The 23,329-nt window shown below is 41.2% G+C and overlaps 1 protein-coding gene across 7 annotated transcripts; it reads right to left on the bottom strand.

Annotated features, from left to right (window-relative positions):
• Nucleotides 1-633: 633 nt before the first annotated feature.
• Nucleotides 634-22,029, bottom strand: Tmco5a (transmembrane and coiled-coil domains 5A). 7 transcript variants are annotated; one of them, XM_042275928.2, is made up of 12 exons: nucleotides 21,914-22,029; nucleotides 21,365-21,408; nucleotides 20,294-20,443; nucleotides 19,765-19,888; nucleotides 18,081-18,131; nucleotides 17,293-17,364; nucleotides 7,506-7,562; nucleotides 7,014-7,073; nucleotides 6,555-6,619; nucleotides 5,519-5,576; nucleotides 2,792-2,832; nucleotides 634-1,018 (listed from the first exon to the last, which is right to left on the bottom strand). In XM_042275928.2, the coding sequence occupies exons 2-12, from the start codon at nucleotides 21,397-21,399 to the stop codon at nucleotides 820-822; spliced, it is 912 nt and encodes a 303-aa protein (XP_042131862.2). In that variant the 5' UTR covers nucleotides 21,400-21,408; nucleotides 21,914-22,029; the 3' UTR covers nucleotides 634-819. The 7 variants fall into 7 exon arrangements, with proteins under 7 accessions (XP_042131862.2, XP_076426443.1, XP_042131864.2 ...); XM_076570328.1 differs by having other exon boundaries at nucleotides 21,365-21,410; nucleotides 21,920-22,010; XM_042275930.2 differs by having other exon boundaries at nucleotides 21,324-21,408; nucleotides 21,914-22,007.
• Nucleotides 22,030-23,329: the final 1,300 nt, after the last annotated feature.

Below are 23,329 nucleotides of genomic sequence, written 5' to 3'. Positions count from 1 at the left end.
ATTGAGCCAATTCCCAGTTCCTCTTCTCCTTTTTACCTCTCCTATTCCTTAACAAGGAATTGGACCGCTGCTTCAGGCTTGACCAGTCAGAAAGTCTGTCCTGCTGGCCACAGTGATGGTGGGACGGGAGGTAAACTATTTACCTCAGGGTGGGCAGCCTGTGTTCTTTGGGCTTTGCAACTAGAGCTATGGGCAAAGGTGATTTCATGCTGCTGAGATTGCTAATGGGGCAGTACAGAATTTAGGGTGCTGACAGTCATGAACTAAAAGGGGAAGGGCCAAAGAGAAAGAAAAGGAAATGAAACCTGACGACATTTTGAGGCTTCTTCCAGCCTTGCCTAGTATATTATAATCTCTTATTTTCAGAGATTTTGGTTGTTGTTGATTGTTATTTTTATTTGTTATTGTTATTATTTTAGAGAGAGGACCTTCCTATATTGCCTCTGCTGGTCTGGAACTCATGGTCTTCATGCCTTAGTCTCGTGAGTATCTGATGTGTGGCACTATAGTCAAGTCTGTTGACGGGTACACACACGGGTCAGTGCTATCTTTCCAAGTATCTATAGAATTCTGAAATTAGCCGGGTTTGTTCACCACGGTATAACCGTTCGTTTTATCCATTCATCCAGAGACTCACTGACAAAGTTCTTTACTGGGCAAGGTTAATCTTGGAAAAGTGACATGGAGACGAATGGGCACCATGGTCCCAACCTCGAGGGAAAAACCGAGGCATACCTCTACCCTCCACGGGTTTGGCCACCTCCCATCGATGAGTCTGTGTCCCTCTTGCCTTCTGCTGACCACAGACACAGCTTGGGGTCAGTGGGGTAACATGTCTTCCGTCTCAAGTGTGAGGGACGGGAACAGGAAGCAGCGCAGCTTCCACAAGACGTCCCTGCTCAGGATCTTGGGCAGTGCGTTGATGAGGAGGTCGGGATTTATAAAGCTTAAATGGAAGATCAGGTACCCCAGCAATCTGATGAAAAATAGTGTGGTAAAAAAGAGGGAGCGAAAAATCCTGAAAGAGAAACCCCAGAAACTGTTAATCAGGAGTTGCAAAACCTGGAACAGAATAGAAACTCAGACCTGAGCACTTCTCACGGCTTTGTATTCCGCTGTCAGCCCTTAATTTACTCCCATTGCTTAGTCAGTTACTCCTTCCACGCATCCTACTGTATTTTTGTTGTGCCACTTCTCATCACAAAACTTCATTTTGTTCCCTTAGTTTTGATTTTTTTTCCAATTATTTTCCAAAGTGGATAGTTGCATCTAAGTGTGTACTTCTTCTGTGGGCCCACATCTCTTCCAACATAATTTTATCAGATGCTTAAGATTTTGCCAAACAGTTGGAAAACAAGAACTCATTTGGCCTCAATTCACATTTCCATGATGAACATTGAAAGTGAACATTGGTCCATAGGCTAGTTGGTCTTACGTGTTTCCTTCCTCTTGCCCATGGTAGTTTGTGCTTGTTGACTGACAGGAACTCTTTATGTATTGTGGATGTAGATCCCTTTCCATTGTGTGTAATTTTCTAAACTCTTCCACTTTTATAATGTTTCCTGGTTCTCAGGTATCAGAGAACAAAGGTTCTTAATTTTAATAGGATCTTGTTTGTCAACCTTTCATTTGATTAGTGATGTGCTTAAGTCAAGTGTGATGATATATGTTTGGAGGCCCAGCACTTGGGAGGTGAGGCAGGAGGGAGACCAGCACAGCAATTTCCTGTCTCAAAAAACTAAACAACAAAAGTCTAGAAAGATACTCCCATTTTTCTATTTAAAGTCCATGCAGGTTTGTAAATATCTGCAAACTCATTATTAGTTTTGCCCTCCATGCATGCACTGGAGTGTGGACAGGAATTAACAGGCTACTTCTAAGGAATTAACCATGGCAGTGAATCCTGCTGGACTCTGTTGTTATGATTTAGAGGAGCAGCCTTGGGGCTCTGGGAGCATTCTGCTCATTGTTTCAGGAATGTCTTAGCTAGGGATATGGGAACATGCAATACTTCATGTATATGATATAAAAAGGTGTTCTCCTTAACCAAATTTCCCAGACAATTGGAGTTGACTTTAAAGCACCGACAATTTTAACTGTCCTAGTAGAACTCTTTCTAATCCATACTTCATGCCACTTTGAATATATGTTTCTTTATGCCTTCTTAAGCAGATCATATGGAACATAATCTGACCTTTTCTTGCACGTGAGGGCCTTACTGAATACTAATTGTTACTTGCTGTCAAATGTTCCCCTCAGGACTCATATGTGCTCAGGTGTTCAATTTGGCATCCTGTTCAATTAAAAAGTTTAAAAATTCTATTGTGTGCTGGATACTATTAGGGATTTCTTTCTGCAAATGTTTTCTGTTTGTTATGTCTGCTGTTAGATGGTTGTACACTTTCTTTTAGGGGTTCTGTCCCCCTACTTCCTGTCTACCAGTAACTGTATGCAACAAGTTACTTCAAACCATATAAGGGAGTAAGGGAGCTAATGTGGGAGCTGCCACATCTTGATTGAGAATGAAGACTCCGCTTCTTCATCACTACTAAGTTGCTGACTTCTGACACTGGAGAGTTGAGTCTAGCAGTTGCCTTTGGATCAGAAGTCACGTCACTAGAACTGAGTTACACAGCTGGTGACACCAGTCTGCTGATGTGTGTGTGTGTGTGTGTGTGTGTGTGTGTGTGTGTGTGTGTGTGTGTATCAAGTTCTCCTTGTTTAGATTTTGCTCTTTGCCAGGATGGCTCCTTAGCTTTGCAGGAAGTTTACTGGAAGAGGTCTTGCTTACCTTTTACTGAACCTTGATGCCTTTTTGGTGATGGAATCATCCTGGAAGAAACACCAATAGTAAATAAGCACTTTCTGAAAGTTGCCAGGTAACATTAGTGAATCATCAGTTGAATATTATATTGACATAAATCTTACAAATTCTTGATATCAGGACATGTAATTTTCAAAGATGAAAGTTTCTTTGTAAAGATTTATTTTATTTCATTTTAAACTTATGTGGGTCTGTGTGTGAATATGTGTATGTAGGTTTGGGTACCCATGTGTGGTGATACTTTATTTGTGCTGAAATGTGATATTTTATTTGTATGTTAATAAATAAAGTTTGCCTGGAGATCAGAGGTCAGTGAGCCATAAACAGAAGTCAGGCAGTGGTAGCCCACACCCTTAATCCCATCACATGGGCAGAGTCTCTGTGTGGTCAGGACACAGCCAAGCGTGGTGACACGAGCCTTTAATCCCAATACCAACCATAGAAACCTGGAGGTCTATATAGACAGGCAATGACGAGGAAGTCATGTGTCTGGGCTTAGAGCCAATGACAAAGCAGAACAGGAAGGCAATAAAAACACAGGTTAGATGGGAATAAGCTCTCTCTGGGGAATCCATGGTGGTGAGGTGGTAAGCTAAGGCTAGTCATGGCTCTTGGCTAGTTCTCTGATCTCTTTGGCTATTACCTCTGTATTTGGCTCTGTGTTTCTTATTTAATAAACTGTTTAGAAATTCATCTACACCCATGGATGCCAAAAGAGGGTGTCAGATCCCCTAGAGCTGGAGTTCCAGGTGATTGTGAGCTGAATGACTTGGGTGCTGAGAACTGAACTTGAGTCCTCTGCAAGAGCAGAAAACACTCTTAATGCTGAGCCATTTTTTTTTCAGCCTTGGTTTTTACACACATACATGACTGATAAAGTAAAGTAGAGAAAGATAATTATTAATGAGGTAATAATATAACTGGTAAGTGACCTACAAACTGAGCCCTCAGAGTCCACATTCCTAGCTCTTTAAATTTCTCATTTGCCTTCTACTTAGCCAAGGGGAATTTATAGCCCATGGGAATCATACAGACATGCCCTAAGAGAGAAGTTTCAAAAGCACTAAAGTAATCTCAAAAGGAGGCTTTCTGGATTTATTTCTTTTCTTTTCTTTCTTTTTGGTTTTCTTCTTTCTTTTCTTTCTCTTTCTTTCTTTCTTTTTCTTTCTTTTTTCTCTTTCTTTTTCTTTTTCTTCCTTCCTTCCTTTTTTCTTTCTTTTTCTTTTTCTTCCTCCCTCCCTCCCTCCCTCCCTCCCTCCCTCCCTCCCTTCCTTCCTTCCTTTTTTGTTTGTTTTTTGAGACAAGGTTTCTCTGCCCTAACTGTCTTGGAATTCCCTCTGTAGACCAGGCTGGCCTCAAACTCATAGAAACCCTCCTGCTTCTGCCTCCTGAGCACTGGGATTAAAAGTGTGCACCACCACTTGTCCAGCTGGATTTCTGTGATACTTCTCTTCCAAAATATTTTCTCAGATATTTTATTGCCTTTATAAAGTCCTTTTCGAAATCAAGAGTAAGAGGAGTTTTGCTCACATTTTGAAGCCAATAGAACTGGAGTCAGATACTGGAAATGGGTTCTGTAGCCCGCGGACACTAGTGTACCGTGGCAGGTGCTCAGCTGCTCAGGCAGCCTTTCCTGAATGAAGGTATTTGAACGTCACTGGCCAGTGGCTCCTCCTGGGATTATAATGGGCTTTGGGGAGACAAATCTATTTTTCTCTGATTGTTACTAAGAAGAAATCCATTGATGGGCCTCTGAGATTGTATAGGACATGTGAGCATGGTCCAACAGAAGCAAATGTCTGGTGGATCCCAGGACCATAGTGAACATCTGGTAGTTTCTCTTAAGGAACAAGATGGTCTTTTGCTTCTGAGATTAAAAACAAAACAAAACAAATGGCACTGAGATGGCTCAGTGGTTAAGAGTACCAGATGCTCTTCCAGAGGTCCTGAGTTCAATTCTCATCACCCACATGGTGGCTCACAGCCATCTATAGTGGGATCTAATGCCTTCTTCTGGCATGCAGATAGAGAACTCATATACATAAAATAAATGAATCTTACAACAAACAGACAAAAACCTATTTATGTTGACTACATGAAAACTCTGGTGATTGTCAACCCTGGCCTGAAGTCCAGTGTGACCCAGTGTGCCTGTTGGTGTGAGACAAGAACACTGAAAGGTCTGGTACCCTCCTTCCAAAAAAGTCTGTGACTTCAGACCTTTGCCTGTGAGCTGGTGACTTCATGATGCTAACTATGGGCAGACATTGAAATGTGACATTAAGAAGTATGACATTCTGTGTTTTAACTTACAGAACAACTTCAGCTACATGGTGTCAGATACCTGGTGCCCTGTGATGTGAAAGATTCAAGATTGTGTTGGGAGGAACAGAAAAGCATTTTGGATTATAGGAGAGAAAGGGCATTGCTACATCTGCCTCTTATACAGCATACCCTCTGTTAATGCCCTTTCCAGCTGTTATTTGGAATTCTTAGGTTAGTTTTGAGAATCTGTGTTTTGTATGTGTAAAAGTGGGACAGACAATTGCTCCTTTGCATCTTGGTTGGGGGTGAGTAAAGTTGGAAATGTTTGCAAAGTGCAGTGAGAAAACTGGGCATCTACTTGGTGACTCTCAGTTCCTGGAAACTCCCTCTGTAGGTGAAGGCATTGAGTGAAAGGAGTGGATTTCTTACCTTATTATTTAGGCTGTTACTCTTTTCTCTCTCAGAATCCATGCTTAAGACTTTTGATCTAGGAGGAGAAGGAACCACAAAAGAGATTGGACAAAGCATCCAAATATTCATAACACATAGGATGGTTATTTAAAAGATGTTTTATCCAATAGCATAGCCGTTACCTATAGCTGTTTAAATAAATTTAAAGGGAAATCCAGCTCCTTCACTACATTTCTCATCTTCCAAGTACTCAGAAGTCAGCCACCGGCAGACAGTGGCTTCCTACTGGATGGCGCAGGAAGTTCTACTAGACAACTCTCTTCCAGAACATCAGCGTAACAGTGAAGTTCTAATCTAATTCCCAACAAGCATCTAGAAAGACCTGAGAGTGTCCTTCAGGATCTAGGACCTCCATGGCCTAGGACCTGGCTTCTATGCTGCCATTTGTAAATGGCTGACTTAGAGGATTATACAGTTTGACTTCTTATTTTGAGCCAAAGACCCTCTAAAAATTTAATAAACAGAAATGCATATTCATTAAGACTAGCTCACAAAGGGTGAAATGATGGAGGCAAGGCTCATTGTTTTGATTCTGTACTATTTACACCTGAGAAGGAGAGCAAGAGTCTTGCCATTTCTAGTTTTTAGTGTTCATAGTTCAATAGAGTTCACTCACAGTTCTCAGTTTCAGAACACATATTGTCAGTATCTCCAGGAGTACATTTCATGCCTATATCATGATTGGAATTTTACACATTTAGGAGTAAGAATGATGATGATTTTAAGTTCATCCTGTGAACAGTGAGGAATACCCCACCTACCAAGGATTTCAGACACCAGCACTTTTTAAAATGCATGCTTATGCAATTAATCTTAACCCAAATGATAATCTTAACCCAAGTGATAAAGTTATGAAGGTGTGTTTTTGTAGTCTTCTAAGACTGTGATTCTAACAAGATAACAAAAGAAGGGGCTCATTCTGTTTCAGAGGTGACCTGGGAAGAGTTGGGCCTGACTCAGCTGAGAACCAGGATGTCCCTGGGTTAATGCTCACACTTCTCTCTCAAGGAATCCAGTCTCCAGTTCTTCTTCTATCCTCTTCAATGCTTCCTGGTACTTCTTTAAAGAGAATTGAAGGGAGCCACAGTTACTATTTGGGCACTTTCTGATTTTTCTAAACATGCAAGCACTTTTCACTAGACTACACAAAGAATGCTTGGCATTCCCATGGGCACATCCTCTCAACCCACCACCTTTTCTCCCCTTTCTCCTCAATGGTGGATAGGTTCCCAAGAGTAACTGGGGTTAGACAAAGAGACATTCTTGTTATTAATTTAAGAACACAGACACTGAGATAGCATATCAGCAGTTACCAAGAACCAAGGAACAATAGGGTGATATGTGCCAGGAACTGATGACCATACAGGCTCTCCTTAGTACCATATTGAGATAATATTTTCCTAGGTAGTATTCCTTGGGCAGCTTGGCTACATTATATCCTGGGAAGCTGTACCTTTATGCAGATAGCTTGATCTTCGCAGAGCTGAGACACAAACACATAGTCTTCCATTATCTGGAAACCAAAGTGGAGTCTTCCATCTTCTCCGCTTATTGCCATAAGAGGAGAAGTACATAGGTCCACTCCTGTTTCTAGACCCACAATGTAAACCTCTGCTGTATATATAAATTCACTTCATCTTGGGGGACAAATAAATCATATTTTATAGTCCAAATGGAAATTATTTGGGGGAAATTTGGAAAAGGAACAGGTACTAATATGTGTTAGACACAGATGTTGGGATGAGTTCTGTAAAAATGTTTAACTGAAGAAAATCTAGAGGATTGGGTTTATTCCCCCCCCCCTTTTTTTTAAACCCACTATTTAGAGCCATGATGGTCCTGAGTCTGGAAGCTGATGATACATCAATCTTTTGAGTGATACATTAGGTTGCTGGAGGATTATGTTTCCCCTTCTTGGGAAGAACTTTGGAGTCCCTGCTCTTACCTTGGCAAGTTCCTTTTCTTGGTCTGCACAGGAAGATTCCAACTGTTGTAACTTAACCTATTGAAAGAAAAGGATCAAAAGCCTTACCAGATGAAAATGCACAAGGTAGACACATCATCTCAGTGATGCTCTGCTAGCTCTTGATGGGTCAGGCTATAGTTGATGGGGGCCTTATGGCATCCAGTGCTTTGCAGCTGAACAGACTTCTCATTGAGACTTTGTCTTTTACTTTTGCCTTTGGATTCTACAGTTTTTAAGCTACTTGAGTCAAAACTTACAAGTCCTGAAGAATTTGGCTTTCCCTTTTCTCCCCTGCACCCCCCCTCCACCTTTTTTTTTTTGAGACAGCATTTCTCTATGTAGACCTGGCTGTCCTGAAACTTGCTCTGTAGTTATTTTGGTCCAGTACTTTTGCTCAGTATTTTATCCCTCACTGTATTCTTTCTTCCCTGTTTTATCTCCTTAACTATTTGGAAAAACACTATTTTATATTGGCCACTATAGTAAACTAACACACACACAAACTCACTCTCACTCTCTGTGTGTGGAGAACAAAGATTGGTGAGTCCTTTGCCTCCATGAGGAGCTTTCTTTATAGTTGGGGATATAACAAAAAAATCAATACAATAATGGTCTCTGCAAACAAGGCAATAAAAACAGAATGTGAGCAGTGCTATGTTATAGGTGTGAGAGGGTGATGTGAGGGGTGGCAGGAAAGGCCTCTGTAGTGAGACGATGCTTGAGCTGAAACCTAAATATTAAATATTAGTCTGATAGCTATCTGAAAGAAATACATTTTGTGGGGAAGCTATTGCCAAGGCTAAGGTCAGGAAGTAGTGCATACTTGGTGATCATGAACAGATAGATGAATATGGCAGGTAGCACAGGTAGGGAAGGCAGATAGGGCCTAGATTGTGGGCCCTTGTAACTTCTAGGAGTGGCCTAGGTTATAGGACCTTGTGACTTCTAAAAGGAGTTATACAACCCATGGATCAATGGTTCTCAACCCATGGGCTGTGACCCCTGTGGGGATGTCAAAAAACCCTTTCACAGGGGGTCACCTAAACTCATCTGCATATCAGATATTTATATTATGATTCACAATAGTAGCAAAATTACAGTCATAAAACACCAACAAAGCAATTTTATGGTTAGGGTCACCACAACATGACCACAACACAACAAAGCATCAGGAAGGTTGAGAACCATTTCCATAGAGTCTAGAAGGAATTGTCTAGGTTGTATTATAGGACCCTGGAGCTGGTAGATGGAGTTTGGATCTTTATTTTAATTGCAGTGTGAATCCATGGGAGGGCTTGACATATAAAGGCAAAGTCTTGTTTGTTATTTGAAAGAACAATTTTTTCCTGGTATAGAAAATGGATGGTTTAAGAGTAAAATAGGAAGCAAGGAGAATAGTTACTGAGATGATTTCAGGTGGCCCTGTTATGGTGACTTTCAGAATCAGGGAGTAACAGGATAACAGATGGAAGGAGGGGTTGTGCTTGGGATGTGTGCTGGAGGCCGAGCAGAATCACCACACTTCTCTACTCAGCTCTATTTTTCTTCTTCCATCTAGATGCCATGATTTGACATCTTCACTCTGTACAGCTACTTCTCCCTTCAATTAATTACATCAAGGCTAGTCATCCAGATGCTCCAAGAGCTAGTCTTTCAGGCCAATGGTGTGAGTCTTAAGGTCTGGGAGCAGATATGTCCTCCAGTGGCTGGCCTGATTACTACTATGCTGGAAGAAAAGAAGCAAAAGAGATACTGTGCACAATAGTCACAGCAAAATGCTAGGGAACAGATGTCTCACAGGGCTAATGAAATGTCTCTCCAGCAAAGGATGGAAGTAGTTCTCACAAAGGTTGAGATGCTGACAGTCACCATAGCCAGACCCAATGTGTTTTCTATTGGTTATGGCTGGGTTACCTACAGAAAAACTTGTTCTGCAAAAGGATCTCTGGAGAATACCGGTCTCCTGGCTGCTTATATGGCAAGTGTAGTCAGGGTCTTTATAACCCTTTCTGGTCTTATCTCCAACTTCCTCCTGATGCAGCCTCAGACCACCACGTTCTTCTTCTCAGGTGTTCCTACAGGAGTACATACAGTCAAGCAGCTTTGCTTGCTGGCTTTGGACTGCCTATATGTGTGGCCCCCAGTACTAAACTGGCCAGCAGAAGATGGGACATAAATTCAATATCCTTCTATTCTCTGCTTTTATCTTCAGCATCTCTATTTCTTCAGAGGCTTCAGTAGTGTGGGTTTTTGAATGTATAGGGCAGTTGGATTAGGACAAAGATGTGATTCTAGAGAAAAATATCTTGAGAACTTTATCTTCTTTCTCAGTACAAAAAAAAAAATGTCTCAGGCAGCGGCAGCCAACAGGGACATACAGGCCCAGCGGCAGCCGACAGAGACATACAGGTCCGGTGGGAGCCTGCAGAAGTAGATGGGCCCGGCAGCAGCGACAAGCAGAGGCAGGTAGGCCCGCGGCGGCAGCCAACAGGGACATACAGGCCCGGTGGCGGCCAGCAGAGGTAGACGGGCCTGGCAGAGGCAGGCAGGCCCGGAGTGGAGGCAGGCAGGCACAACAGGTGACAACCGAAACACAGTCACAATAAAGACCAGAAACAGAGCTATTACCCTCTGAAGAGCTAGTGAAAACAAACTCTTAATCAAAAGCTTGGAACAGGGACGCTTCTAACCCCAACACCCAGGGAAGAAGCTATCTCCGTGGGACGGAACCAGAACGAATCTGAACACTCCATCTGAGGACAACCCAGGGCCCAGCTGCTGATCCTGCAAAACCCAACAACTTGGAGGTGTTGGTGAGACTACTCCGCTCAGCTGAAATCCATCCAGGAGAGGATTCAGATCCCTACAGTTTGAAGTCTGAAGAAACAAGATCAGCTGAGGAGTTGATGAATGAACAAAACATGACCTGGGAACACAGAAGGCACTGCCCAGCCACCGAACCAGATCACCAGAATCATAAGTATATACTTCACCGACTGAGATCAGCTGCCCCTGAAGAAATAGCCCAATAGCACCAATTTAACCAAGAACTCCTACTGACCCAAGACTAAAAATTAGAACAAGAGAGGCACTCTCAGACACAGACACCACCTGCACCGAGCAGATGAAGAGATGAGTAGACACCAGTGCAAAAATACAGGCAACAACATAAAGACCTATATGGCAACATCAGAACCTAGGGATTCTACACCTGCAAGACCTGAACATACCAAGAAGAAACAGAAGAAATCGACCCTAAAAATGACTTTAAGAAGATGATAGAGGCCCTTAAAGAAGAAATAAAACATTCCCTTAAAGAGGAAATAAAAAATTCCCTTAAAGAGGAAATGAAAAACTCCATTAAAGAGGAAATAAAAAACTCCCTTAAAGAAATGGAAGAAAAAACGAACAAAAAATGGGAAGAAATCAAAGAAAGCCAAGAAAAAGCAATTAAACAGATGAAAGAAACATTCCAAGATCTGAAAAATGAATTTGAGACAATAAAGAAAACACATGCTAAGGGAATGCTGGAAATAGAGATCCTGACTAAACGAACAGGAACTACAAAAACAAGCATAACCAACCAATTGCAAGAGATGGAACAGAGAATCTCTGACACTGAAGACAGAATAGAGAAAATAGATTCGTCAGTCAAAGAAAACACTAAAGACAAAAAAGTCGTAACACAAAACGTCCAGGAAATTTGGAACACCATGAAAAGACCAAACCTAAGAATAATAGGGATAGAAGAAGGAGACGAATACCAACTCAAAGGCACAGAAAATATAATCAACAAAATCATAGAAGAAAACTTTCCTAACCTAAAGAAAGAAATACCTATGAAGATACAAGAAGCTTACAGAACACCGAATAGGCTGGATCCAAAAAAAAAAGTCCCCTCGCCACATAATAATCAAAACACTAAACACACAGAACAAAGAAAAAATATTAAGAGCCGCAAAGAAAAGACCAAGTAACATATAAAGGCAAACCCATCAGAATAACACCAGACTTCTCAATAGAGACTATGAAAGCTAGAAGATCATGGACTAATCTTATGCAGACACTAAGAGACCACGGATGCCAACCCAGACTATTATAACCAGCAAAACTTTCAATCACCATAGGCGGAGTAAACAAAATATTCCAGGATAAAACCAGATTTAATCAATATCTGTCCACAAACCCAGCCCTACAGAAAGCACTAGAAGGGAAAATCCAACCCAAAGAAGCTAAACACATCCATGAAAAATCAAGCAATAGGTAATCTCACACCAACATACACCAAAGAAGGACAACACAACACAACCACAAAAAATAACAGGAATTAACAATCACTGGTCATTAATATCCATCAATATCAATGGTCTCAACTCACCTATAAAAAGACACAGGCTAACAGAATGGATAAGAAAACAGGACCCATCCATCTGCTGCATACAAGAAACATACCTTAACTTCAAAGACAGACACTACCTCCGAGTAAAGGGCTGGGAAAAGGCTTTCCAAGCAAATGGACCTAAGAAACAAGCTGGTGTAGCTATCCTAATATCTAATAAAATAGACTTCAAACTAAAATCAATCAAAAGAGATCAGGATGGACATTACATATTTATCACGGGAAAAATCCACCAAGATGAAGTCTCGATTCTAAACATTTATGCTCCAAATACAAAACCACCCACATTCATAAAAGAAACACTACTAAAGTTTAAAACGCACATCAAACTCCACACATTAGTAGTGGGAGATTTTAACACACCACTCTCACCAAAAGACAGATCTACCAGACTGAAACTTAACAAAGAAATAAAGGACCTAACAGATGTTATGACCCAAATGGACTTAATAGATATCTACAGAACATTCCATCCTAACACAAAAGAATATACCTTCTTCTCAGCACCCCATGGAACCTTCTCAAAAATTGACCACATGCTTGGACACAAAACAAATCTCAACAGATACAAAAAAATTGGAATAACGTCCTGTATCTTATCAGACCACCATGCCTTAAAGTTAGACCTCAACAACAACAAAATTATAGAAAACCCACAAACTCATGGAAACTGAATAATGCCCACCTGAAACATCAATGGGTCAAGGAAGAAATAAAGAAAGAAATTAAAGAGTTCCTAGAATTCAGTGAAAATGAAAGTACAACATACCCAAACTTATGGGACACTATGAAAGCAGTGCTAAGAGGAAAATTCATAACTCTAAATGCACACATAAAGAAGATGGAGCAATCCCATACCAATGAATTAACAGCACAACTGAAAGCTCTAGAACAAAAAGAAACAAACTCACCCAGGAGAAATAGATGCCAGGAAATAATCAAATTGAGGGCTGAAATCAACGAAATAGAAAACAAGAGAACAATACAAAAAAAATCAATGAAACAAAGAGTTGGTTCTTTGAAAAAATCAACAAGATAGACAAGCCCCTAGCCAAATTAACCAAAAGGCAAAGAGAGAGCACCCAAATTAACAAAATCAGAAATGAAAAGGGAGACATAACAACAGACAACGAGGAAATCCAGAGAATCATCAGATCATACTTCAAAAACCTGTACTCCACAAAAATGGAAAACCAGGAAGAAATGGACAATTTTCTGGATAAATACCACATACCAAAATTAAATCAAGACCAGATAAACCATTTAAATAGACCAATAACCCCTAAAGAAATAGAAACAGTTATCAAAAGTATCCCAACCAAAAAAAGCCCAGGACCAGATGGCTTCAGTGCAGAATTCTACCAGACTTTCAAAGAAGAACTAATACCAATACTCTTCAAAGTGTTCCACACAATAGAAACAGAAGGAACACTACCAAACTCTTTTTATGAGGCTATAATTACCCTGATACCCAAACCACACAAAGATGCAACAAAGAAAGAGAACTACAGACCAATCTCCCTCATGAACATTGATGCAAAAATACTCAACAAAATATTGGCAAACTGAATCCAAGAATACATCAAAACAATTATTCATCACAACCAAGTAGGATTCATCCCAGGGATGCAAGGATGGTTCAACATACGAAAATCAGTCAATGTAATACACCATATAAACAAACTGAAAGAAAAAAACCACATGATCATCTCCTTAGATGCTGAAAAAGCCTTTGACAAAATCCAACACCCCTTCATGATAAAGGTCTTAGAAAGATCAGGAATACAAGGAACATTTCTAAACATAATAAAAGCAATTTATAGCAAGCCAACAGCAAACATCAAATTAAACGGAGAGAAACTCAAAGCAATACCACTAAATTCAGGAGCAAGACAAGGCTGTCCACTCTCCCCATATTTATTCAATATAGTACTAGAAGTTCTAGCTAGAGCAATAAGACAACAAAAGCAGATCAAAGGGATACAAATTGGCAAGGAAGAAGTCAAACTTTCACTATTTGCAGATGATATGATAGTATACATAAGTGACCCCAAAAACTCTACCAGGGAACTCCTACAGCTGATAAACTCCTTCAGTAAAGTGGCAGGATACAAGATCAACTCAAAAAAATCAGTAGCCCTCCTATACACAAATGATAAAAGGGCTGAGAAAGAAGTCAGAGAAACAACACCCTTTACAATAGCCACAAATAATATAAAATACCTTGGGATAACACTAACTAAACAAGTGAAGGACCTTTTTGATAAGAACTTTAAATCTCTCAAGAAAGAAATTGAAGAAGATATCAGAAAATGGAAGGATCTCCCATGCTCATGGATAGGTAGGATTAACATAGTAAAAATGACAATCTTACCAAAAGCAATCTACAGATTCAATGCAATCCCCATCAAAATCCCAACACAATTCTTCACAGACTTGGAAAGAAAAATACTCAACTTCATATGGAAAAACAAACGACCCAGGATAGCTAAAAGAATTCTATATGATAAAGCAACCTTTGGAGGCATCACCATCCCTGACCTCAAACTCTACTATAGAGCTATAGTAATAAAAACAGCTTGGTACTGGTATAAAAACTGACATACGGACCAGTGGAATCGAATTGAAGACCCTGACATTAATCCATGCACATATGAACACCAGGTTTTTGACAAAGGAGCCAAATCTATACAATGGAAAAAAGAAAGTATCTTCAACAAAATGGTGCTGGCATAACTGGATGTCAATATGTAAAAGATTACATATAGATCCATATCTGTCACCATGCACAAAACTCAAGTCCAAGTGGATCAAAGACCTAAACATAAATCAAGTTACACTAAACTTAATAGAAAAGAAAGTAGGAAGCACTCTTGAAAGCATTGGCACCGGAGACCTTTTCCTAAATAAAACACCAATAGCACAGACCCTGAGCACAACAATTAATAAATGGGACCTCTCGAAATTGAGAAGCTTTTGCAGGGCAAAAGACACAGTCCGTAAGACAAAAAGACAGCCAACAGAATGGGAAAAGATCTTCACCAACCCCACATCTGACAGAGGATTGATCTCCACAGTATATAAAGAACTCAAGAAACTAGACATCAAAATACTGAACAGTCCAATTAAAAAATGGGCTAAAGATCTAAACAGAGAATTCACAAAACAAGAATCACAAATGGCTGAAAGACATTTAAAGAAATGCTCAACATCCTTAATCATCAGAGAAATGCAAATCAAAACGACTCTGAGATACCACCTTACACCTGTCAGAATAGCTACGATCAAAAACACCAATGACAGTCAATGTTGGAGAAGATGTGGAGCAAAGGGAACACTCCTCCACTGTTGGTGGGAATGTAAACTTGTACAACCACTGTGGAAATCAGTATGGCGGTTTCTCAGAAAATTAGGAATCGAACTACCTCAAGACCCAGCCATCCCACTCTTGAGTATATACCCAAGGAATGCTGATTCATATCATAAAGATACATGCTCAGCTATGTTCATAGCAGCACTATTTGTAATAGCCAGAACCTGGAAACAACCTAGATGCCCGTCAATGGAAAAATGGATGAAAAAAATGTGGTACATATACACAATGGACTACTACTCAGCAGAGAAAAACAATGAAAGCATGAAATTTGCAGGCAAATGGATGGAATTAGAAAAAATCATCCTGAGTAAGGTAACCCAAACCCAGAAAGACAGTCATGGTATGTACTCACTCATAAGTGGATTCTAGATATAAAATAAAGAACAATCAGACCACAACCCATAGAACCATGAAGGCTATATATATATAGCATGGAGGTCCCTAGGACGACAGTGGCTTATAATAAATTTCAGTTTTACTCAATTATTGAAAAAAATAGCCAAATGAATGGAAACATATGAACTATGAACCAAAGGCTGAGGGGCCCCCTCAGGCCCTCTGAATAGGTGAGACAGTTGATTGGCTTGATCAGTTTGGGAGGCAACTAGGCAGTGGGACCAAGTCCTATGCTCATTGCATGAGTTGGCTGTTTGAAACCTGGAGCTTATGCAGGGACACTTGGCTCAGTCTGGGAGGAAGGGACTGGACCTGCCTGGACTGAATCTACCAGGTTGATCTCAGTCCTCGGGGGAGGATTCACCCTGGAGGAGGTGGGAATGGGGGGTAGGCTCGGGGTAAGGGGAGGGGGTGGGAGGTGGGAGAATAGGGGAATCCATGGCTGATATGTAGAACTGAATGGTATTGTAAAATAAAATAAAATAAAATAAAATAAAATAAAATAAAATAAAATAAAAAATAATTTAAAAAAATGTCTCTAATTCTTGCACTTTTGATTAGATAGGTTGTAGTTTGCTTTGGATCCTTAGATATGGAACATGATGAAAGAAATGCTTCATGTTCATAGTGTGTTTAGAAAATAGAGATCATTAAATAGTTTAGGGACTAAGTGAGCAAATCCTTTTTGGATTGCAATCAATAAATACACCTTACTTGACCTTCAGATGACAATAGACATATAGATCCTAGGTTGGCCTCTATGTGTCACCTCAGCCAGAATTCTAAGTAACAACATGAACATTATTAGATAACTCTGTGGACATTCAGATAACACAAAGATGAAAAATATTCCATATACACAATCTCATTTGTTCCTCAAGATGAGACTGTGAGAGCATGATGAAATAGCCTAATGACACACATCAGATTAAGCGCTAGAGCCAGGGTTTAAATGAGGGACTTCACTCCCTCAAGAATTTGTACTCGCATATGCTCTGTTCTTCCAAACAGTAGAGAGAATAACATCTGCTGCAGAGAGAAATTGCGGAGTAAGGACAGTGGAGCAATGCTGGGGATGCTGTAAATGTGTTGCTCTGATTAATTGATAGATAAAACACTGATTGGCCAGTAGCCAGGAAGGAAGTATAGTGTAGGCAAGATAAGGAGAGAGGAGAATTCTAGGAAGTGGAAGGCTGAGTCAGGAGCCGCCGCCAGCTGCCGCCAGGAGAAGCAACATGTAAAGATACCGGTAAGCCATGAGCCACATGGCAAGGTATAGATTTATATAAATGGGTTAATTTAAGACATAAAACATAAGCAAGAAGTCTACCACGGCCATACAGTTTATAAGTAATATAAGTCTCTGTGTGTCTACTTGGGTCCAAGCAGCCAGCTGCAGGGCTGTAGGAGCTGAACAGAACCAGGAAAACTTTAGTTACAGAGTGAGACCAAGACCTCAGTGGCTCTGGCTATGTTAAGTCGGATACAGACCAAAGCACCAAGAATTTGCAGTGACTTCGATGACCATGTCTAGCTTGACAGCCATTTTCCTGGCCATGCGGTTCAAACCCACCCAAGATTGCTTGAGCACTTACCTTTGACTCTTCTGGGGTTATTTCCAGATCACCTTGTTCACATCTGACTATCTTTTGTGATTTCCTTGTAAGCTACAGTTTCAAATAAAAAGCACATTTCAAATACAAACATAAGTACTACTGCTGCTGCTGCTGCTGCTACTACTACTACTGTTATTAAAAACAATCAGAGAGAAAAGATATCCTCTGGTGTGTAAGGGTTAAGAGTCAGAGCTATATGAAAGCTTCGAGGAGACAGCCTTGAAAGATACTTGGTGTCCTGTGGATCCATCTTTGCTCTACCCATGTCTACTTGTCTTGTGACCTAGTTAGGGTCAGCAAGTACTCCTCCCAAGCCCCATTTCAAGATGGACTACATAGAGCTTCAGGATGAGTCAGAAAGGGTATCCGTGTTAAGTTCTCTGTAATGTGGAGGTGGGTGCAAGAGGAAATCTTTAGGGATTAAGGGTAGTTGTGTGTGCTATAGTCTCCGTTGAAGGTAAGGTTAACTTCTCATTAAGGTTCTGGTTAAGCACTGTTACGGAGTACCTATTAGAATCTGTTTTCTTGTGATAGAATGGAGAGCTAGTGAGATCATTAAACATCCCATCCACTACTCCTTCCACTCCACACTTACAGAGAATATTCACGGATTTTTGACATGAGCCTTAGCCTCAGGAGAGTGGGTCAGAGAGAGGGATCCATGCCAAACTAAGGCCCTTTTGACACCCGAATCTACTTTCCTTATCTTGCCTCTTTGGGAACCAAGATGCTATGGAGGCACTGAGGAACATAGAGTCCCATCCTACCTTTCTCTGAAGTTCTGAGATACTGTGGACCAAAGCCTCGTTCTTCTTCTCCTAGAGAGAGAAAGGACCAGAGTGTAAGTTTGAATCATGGTAACATCATCTTTTTTTTTTCCCTGAGACAGGGTTTCTCTGTGTAGCTTTGCGCCTTTTCCTGGATTTCGCTCTGTAGATCAGGCTGGCCTTGAACTCACAAAGATCCACCTTCCTCTGCCTCCCGAGTGCTGAGATTAAGGGCTTGTGCCACCAACACCAGGCAACATCATCTACTCTTATTCAGTTGGTATTTCCCATTTCACCAGATAGTTTTTTCTTACAGAAGTTTGAACTTATTTGTACAATGTAAGTAGATCTTGAAATTAATTCACAGGTGAAACAATCAGCAGCAGATGAGGAATATAGATATTTATGCTCCCGGTACTAAATATTACCTGAAAAACCTTATTCTCCCCAATTCCCTCCCATGCATGGACATAGTCTTTGTATGTAAACAAGATTAGCTTAAAGCCTCCTTTCTAGGACTAGGTTTCATGGCACCAGAGCGCTCCATGGAATCTTCCAAATGAGGGAAGCAACCAACAGTCCTATCCATCTGTGCCTCCCATGAATCATAATACCAATCAACATGGCATGATAACCCTAAGGATACAATAGTGGCATTCACACCTTTATGGCAACCAACAGCTCTCTAATTGGACGTAAGACCTGCTCAACAAGAGGGAAATCATACCAGGTACTGAAACCTAGCCAACCACCCAGGGCCAGTGAAGTCTTGGATCCTGGAGGAGAACCTACCACCACTTTACTACACCAGCACAATCATATTTTAAATGCTTCTCTTTATACCCACAGACAAGTATAGTCCTCACCTTTTATCAAGGAAACTTCTCTTTGCAACAGACAACATTACAAAAAACCCACAACCGACCGAAATGCAGACTTGGACCTAGTCCCATCTGATATATCTTTAATACAACTCCTGCCCCTAAGGTTCAGGGATCTCGCCAAAGAGGAAGAGGAAAAATTACAATAGCCATAGGAACAGGGAATTTCATGTGAGGTTATGTCTCTTAGAAATGTCAGAAGCTACACCCATAATGACTCATCCACATAGATACCTAAACGTGACTTGAAGAAGGATGACACCAATAGATACACTAAGGTCAAAGAGGGCCTCAAACCCACACAGTAGTACAGTCAACTAAGAAATACTGGAGAGAAACAGTCTCACCCAGAGAAGAACACACTAATTAGTCATCCAATACCAAATGGTCAGCCCTGAAAAAATACATACAAGTAACAAGATAGAGACTGAACAGGTTATATTTATATATTTAGTAATATGCACACATGCGTGTAACAACAATTAATGAAAAAAGAGGCAATGAATTTGAAAAAGAGCAGAGTGGAGTACATGAGAGGGTTTGAAGGGAGGAAAGGAAGAGGGAAATGACGTAATTATAATCTCAAAATCATTTAAAAAAGAATGAGGTAAACCTAGACTTACCTCTGGATATGCTAATTACATGCTTATGTTGACTTTATATTGAAATGATATTTCAGCTATGTGGGATTAAAGATCTTATCCAATTAAGATTGACAACGACTGGCTTAGTTGAAGGGGTTGTGCTCTAGGGTGAGGCCAGGAAGAAGCCCATGGACTCGCTTTCCCCGGTATCGTACTTACGAGTCTGGTTGTTTCTTCCTCCAGCTCCTGCATAGCCCTCTCTCTCTCCATCACAGCGCAGTTTTCCTTCTCCCAATCCTCATCTTCTGCAGGGTCACCAGTCTGGGTGATCTCACTTTCCAGCCTGAATGATGCAAGTGTAAACCAGAAGGACCCATGATGGCCAGGTTCAGAAGTGATAAAATTCAGGGCTTGATGACTACCTGTGCATCTCAAGTTAGAAACTCTTCTTTCCCAGGTCCATAGACTCAGGTCATTTCCAAGCCATATAAAGAAAGGACTGCCTTATCCCAGGCCAAACACTCTGGTGTTCTTCAGCTCAAGGAAAGATCTGCCTAGTCTTTTGAGTAAAATATTTTTAAGCTTGCTGTGTTTGAATGTCTTAGGGAAAAATATCAGAGTGAAGGATAGTTGTTTGCTACATGAGATAGAGTTCTCTAGAGAAAGTAGGAAAATTGAGGGGTTTTGTCTGTCTCCCCCACCACTCTTCTTTCAGGTTGAAAACTTCCATCATGAAACCTAGACTTACCTCTGGATTTCATTTTCTTTTTCTTGTATTTTGAGAAGAAGCTCCTGGTTGGCTTCATCTATTCTCTGCATATCTCTTTCAAGGTCCATGTTCAAACTCATAATGTTCTTCTTTGATTGGGCCAATCTTAAGATTTCCATTTTTTCTGACCTATAGGCTCAGCCCCCCAAACAAACAAGGGTGGTTATCTCAAGAGCAAAGATCAGTGGACCAAGTGGGCTTTCTAGAAAATAAGTAATTCATCCGCTGTGCTCTTCCTGGGAGCACGCTTGCTTTTCTATTTTCATTCCTGGATATTCATACATCTGAATCACACCCTACAATGTCTTAGTAATTCTCAACCCAGCAGGGGACATCTTGAGATGCATCTCCAGTCTGATTTCAAGAGAAGCTTCACTTCCTTAAATAGCCTTGTACTGGAGAGAACTGTTTCCCATGGCAACCTTTTCCTAAATTGTTCTCCAAACATGCTTATGCAATACACTTTTATTGACTATTTTTGTCTAGGCACCTGCTCCATCACTTCTGAGTTTGCTTCATTCAGAGACAGAAGTCTCTACCACCATGATAGGGCTTCAGACTTTCCATCCTTGCTTCCCCTTCCCTTTGATTTCTGATTATAATGTGTGAGATTCTCATATGAGGGCCATTTCAGTGAGTACAAATATTTCAGGAACATCATTCAACAGCACAAACATCTGTTTTGAAAAAACTGTGAGTGAAATGATAACTTTAGGAAGAGTACCTACATCAAGGGAGGCTCACACTAAACTTTTTCTAGCATGTAAAATAATCCTTTGGAGTTCTTAACTGGGAATAGGGTAGCATGGCCCCGGGGATTTCGTTTTGAGTGACATGAAGCATGATATTGGAAAATGGAGTCCTATGTTGGAAGGGCTGGCTTGGGTGGTGTATTTACAGTAGTTACCACTTCCTGTAGGAGTGAAGGGCTTGGGAGATGGGTGCAGGGGAGAGGAGGGAGAGGTGACTGGGAGATTAGAGAAGGTATGGCCAGCGACCTGCCTCACACCTGGTGCCTGGATGCCGCCTTTCGTAGTCGCTGTTACTTACTCGTAATCTAGCTCATTTTCCTTCTGTTCTTCCATTGTAGACGCCTGAAATGTTAGCAGAGATACGGTTACCAACTGCAGAAGTGGGTCCAGCAGTCTCCCCAACAGAAAGTCAATGAACTGGTTTTCTCCCTTCAGAGCCCCTGAGTTGGATATGACAAAAATCCCAGCTTTTTCTGCTCCTCATCTGACTCTGCATCAAGTGAGGGTGCAGAGGCCTGCTGGAAAATTCCATAAGAGGTCTCACAAGCAAACACCTAGAGGTTGTTTGCCATAATAACTGGATTTGGAAACCCAGACAAAGCACTAGGAAGAAACAGAGGTCATCAGTTTTTCTTAAGTCTTCTTTCTTTATGACCTGCGGCTTTCCTAAAGGTCTCAGGGCACGGATGTATGCGTATCACCACCCTGGAAAGTCACGGTTGTTCCCTAGTCCCCGGCCACTGCAAGCTTGATGGGAAGCGTGTCAATATTAATCAGGGATCAGAAAATGAAGTCGAAGGAAACTCTGCGGCCCTCTCTGCCCTCTAGCTTCTTCTACAAACTTTACCTCCCTTCTACGGATGTGCTTTGGCTTCCTGATCCTGCCCTAGTCAATTAGCTTCTGAAGACTCTCATCTCTTCCCCCTGGAGCCCTCCAATAGAATGTTACAACCTTCTACGAGGTTATGACTCCACAATTGACATAGGAAGGTCAGGGCAGCGTGTCACAGTGGTGCCGATGACCAAGTCAGAACCTCTTTATGGCTAAGTCTGCCCTAAGCAGGGACAAGCTTCAGGGTATCTTGTTTCTAGGCAGTAAAAAGGGAGAGTCGTCCTCACTATGTCTCTCCAGTAAATAGGGCTTTCTTCCTGCCCAAGTGTCAAGAAGATGGGAAATTTGCTCTTGTGGCCACAGTGATGCTATCATGTGCCCAACGAATGACCCATTCATCCTATGGGTATTAAAAAGTAAAAGCATCAGTGTCTTTAAGAGTGAACAGGACAATCCAAAGCACTTGGCCTTGGGAAAAAGTTTACATTCTGAGGGTAGTGGTGTGTGTGTGTGTGTGTGTGTGTGTGTGTGTGTGTGTGTGTGTGTGTAGGGGAATACATATATTTTATATCATAAGAAAGGATGTGACAATATGAGCAGGTGAAGGGGATGGGGGAAGGTAGCGTGTGTGTGGCAAAGGGCGGATTTTACAATTGGGTGGTGCAGAGAGAGCCCCGGAGCTGCCTCATGTTTGAAAGCAGTATGTGAAGAGGCTTGATGGACATGGGGAGAACTTGGGGTGTGCTGAGATAAATGCAGTGTCCAGCAGATCCAGCCATACCAGCAAGGGGCACCAAAAACCAGTTTTGCCTGCAGAGGTTCGTGGATCCATCCAAGCTTTCTGTGGTCTGCGCTTTAGAGACTAAGAACCCACCCCCGAGACAGAAATTACAAGAGATTTTAACGCTGACAATGCCCCTGATTGTCTTGAATGAGCTCCACAATTGGAGTCTTCTCTTGCAAGCTTTAAGGGAAAAGCACTCACAAAAAACAAAGAATATGCATTCTCTATATGGGAATGTGTGTGTGTGTGTTTGCCAGTTCTTCACAGCTGGTAACTTCCAGGTGTCAGTCACAGACACCTGTCAAGCTTCAGGTCTCAGAGAAGACCACATGGAGGTGATTTGTGAGCCAGACCAACTTCTTAACATACTGAAGTTTCTAGCAAACTATTTGTAAAATTAATGGCCTCTGATGACCCCCATTACCATCTCCTGAAAGAAGGCATCTCATTGCTTTATGAAGCTGTTCACAGAAGAGTAATTAAGTAACAATTCAGGCCAATGGCCTCTCCCAGGAATTGATAGTAGGGAGAGTTCATTAACCCCACCTGGCTATAGCTTCACCAGGAAATGCCCTGGACCAAGGTTATTGCAGCTGTTAATGGATTGGATAGGGACTTTAACTGGGTAAAAATAAAGCCGTGTCTCC

Source organism: Peromyscus maniculatus, chromosome 4 (assembly GCF_049852395.1).
Source record: "Peromyscus maniculatus bairdii isolate BWxNUB_F1_BW_parent chromosome 4, HU_Pman_BW_mat_3.1, whole genome shotgun sequence".
Lineage (NCBI taxonomy): Eukaryota > Metazoa > Chordata > Mammalia > Rodentia > Cricetidae > Peromyscus > Peromyscus maniculatus.
This window is presented reverse-complemented; position numbering and strand designations above follow the sequence as displayed.

Coding starts and splice junctions, on each gene's coding strand:
- Tmco5a (XM_042275928.2), bottom strand. CDS start 21,399: ATGGAAGAACAGAAGGAAAATGAGCTAGATTACGA. Junction 20,444..21,364: donor GAAAATGAGCTAGATTACGA/GTAAGTAACAGC, acceptor CTGAGCCTATAG/GTCAGAAAAAATGGAAATCT. Junction 6,620..7,013: donor ATCAAGCTATCTGCATAAAG/GTACAGCTTCCC, acceptor TTCTCTTTAAAG/AAGTACCAGGAAGCATTGAA.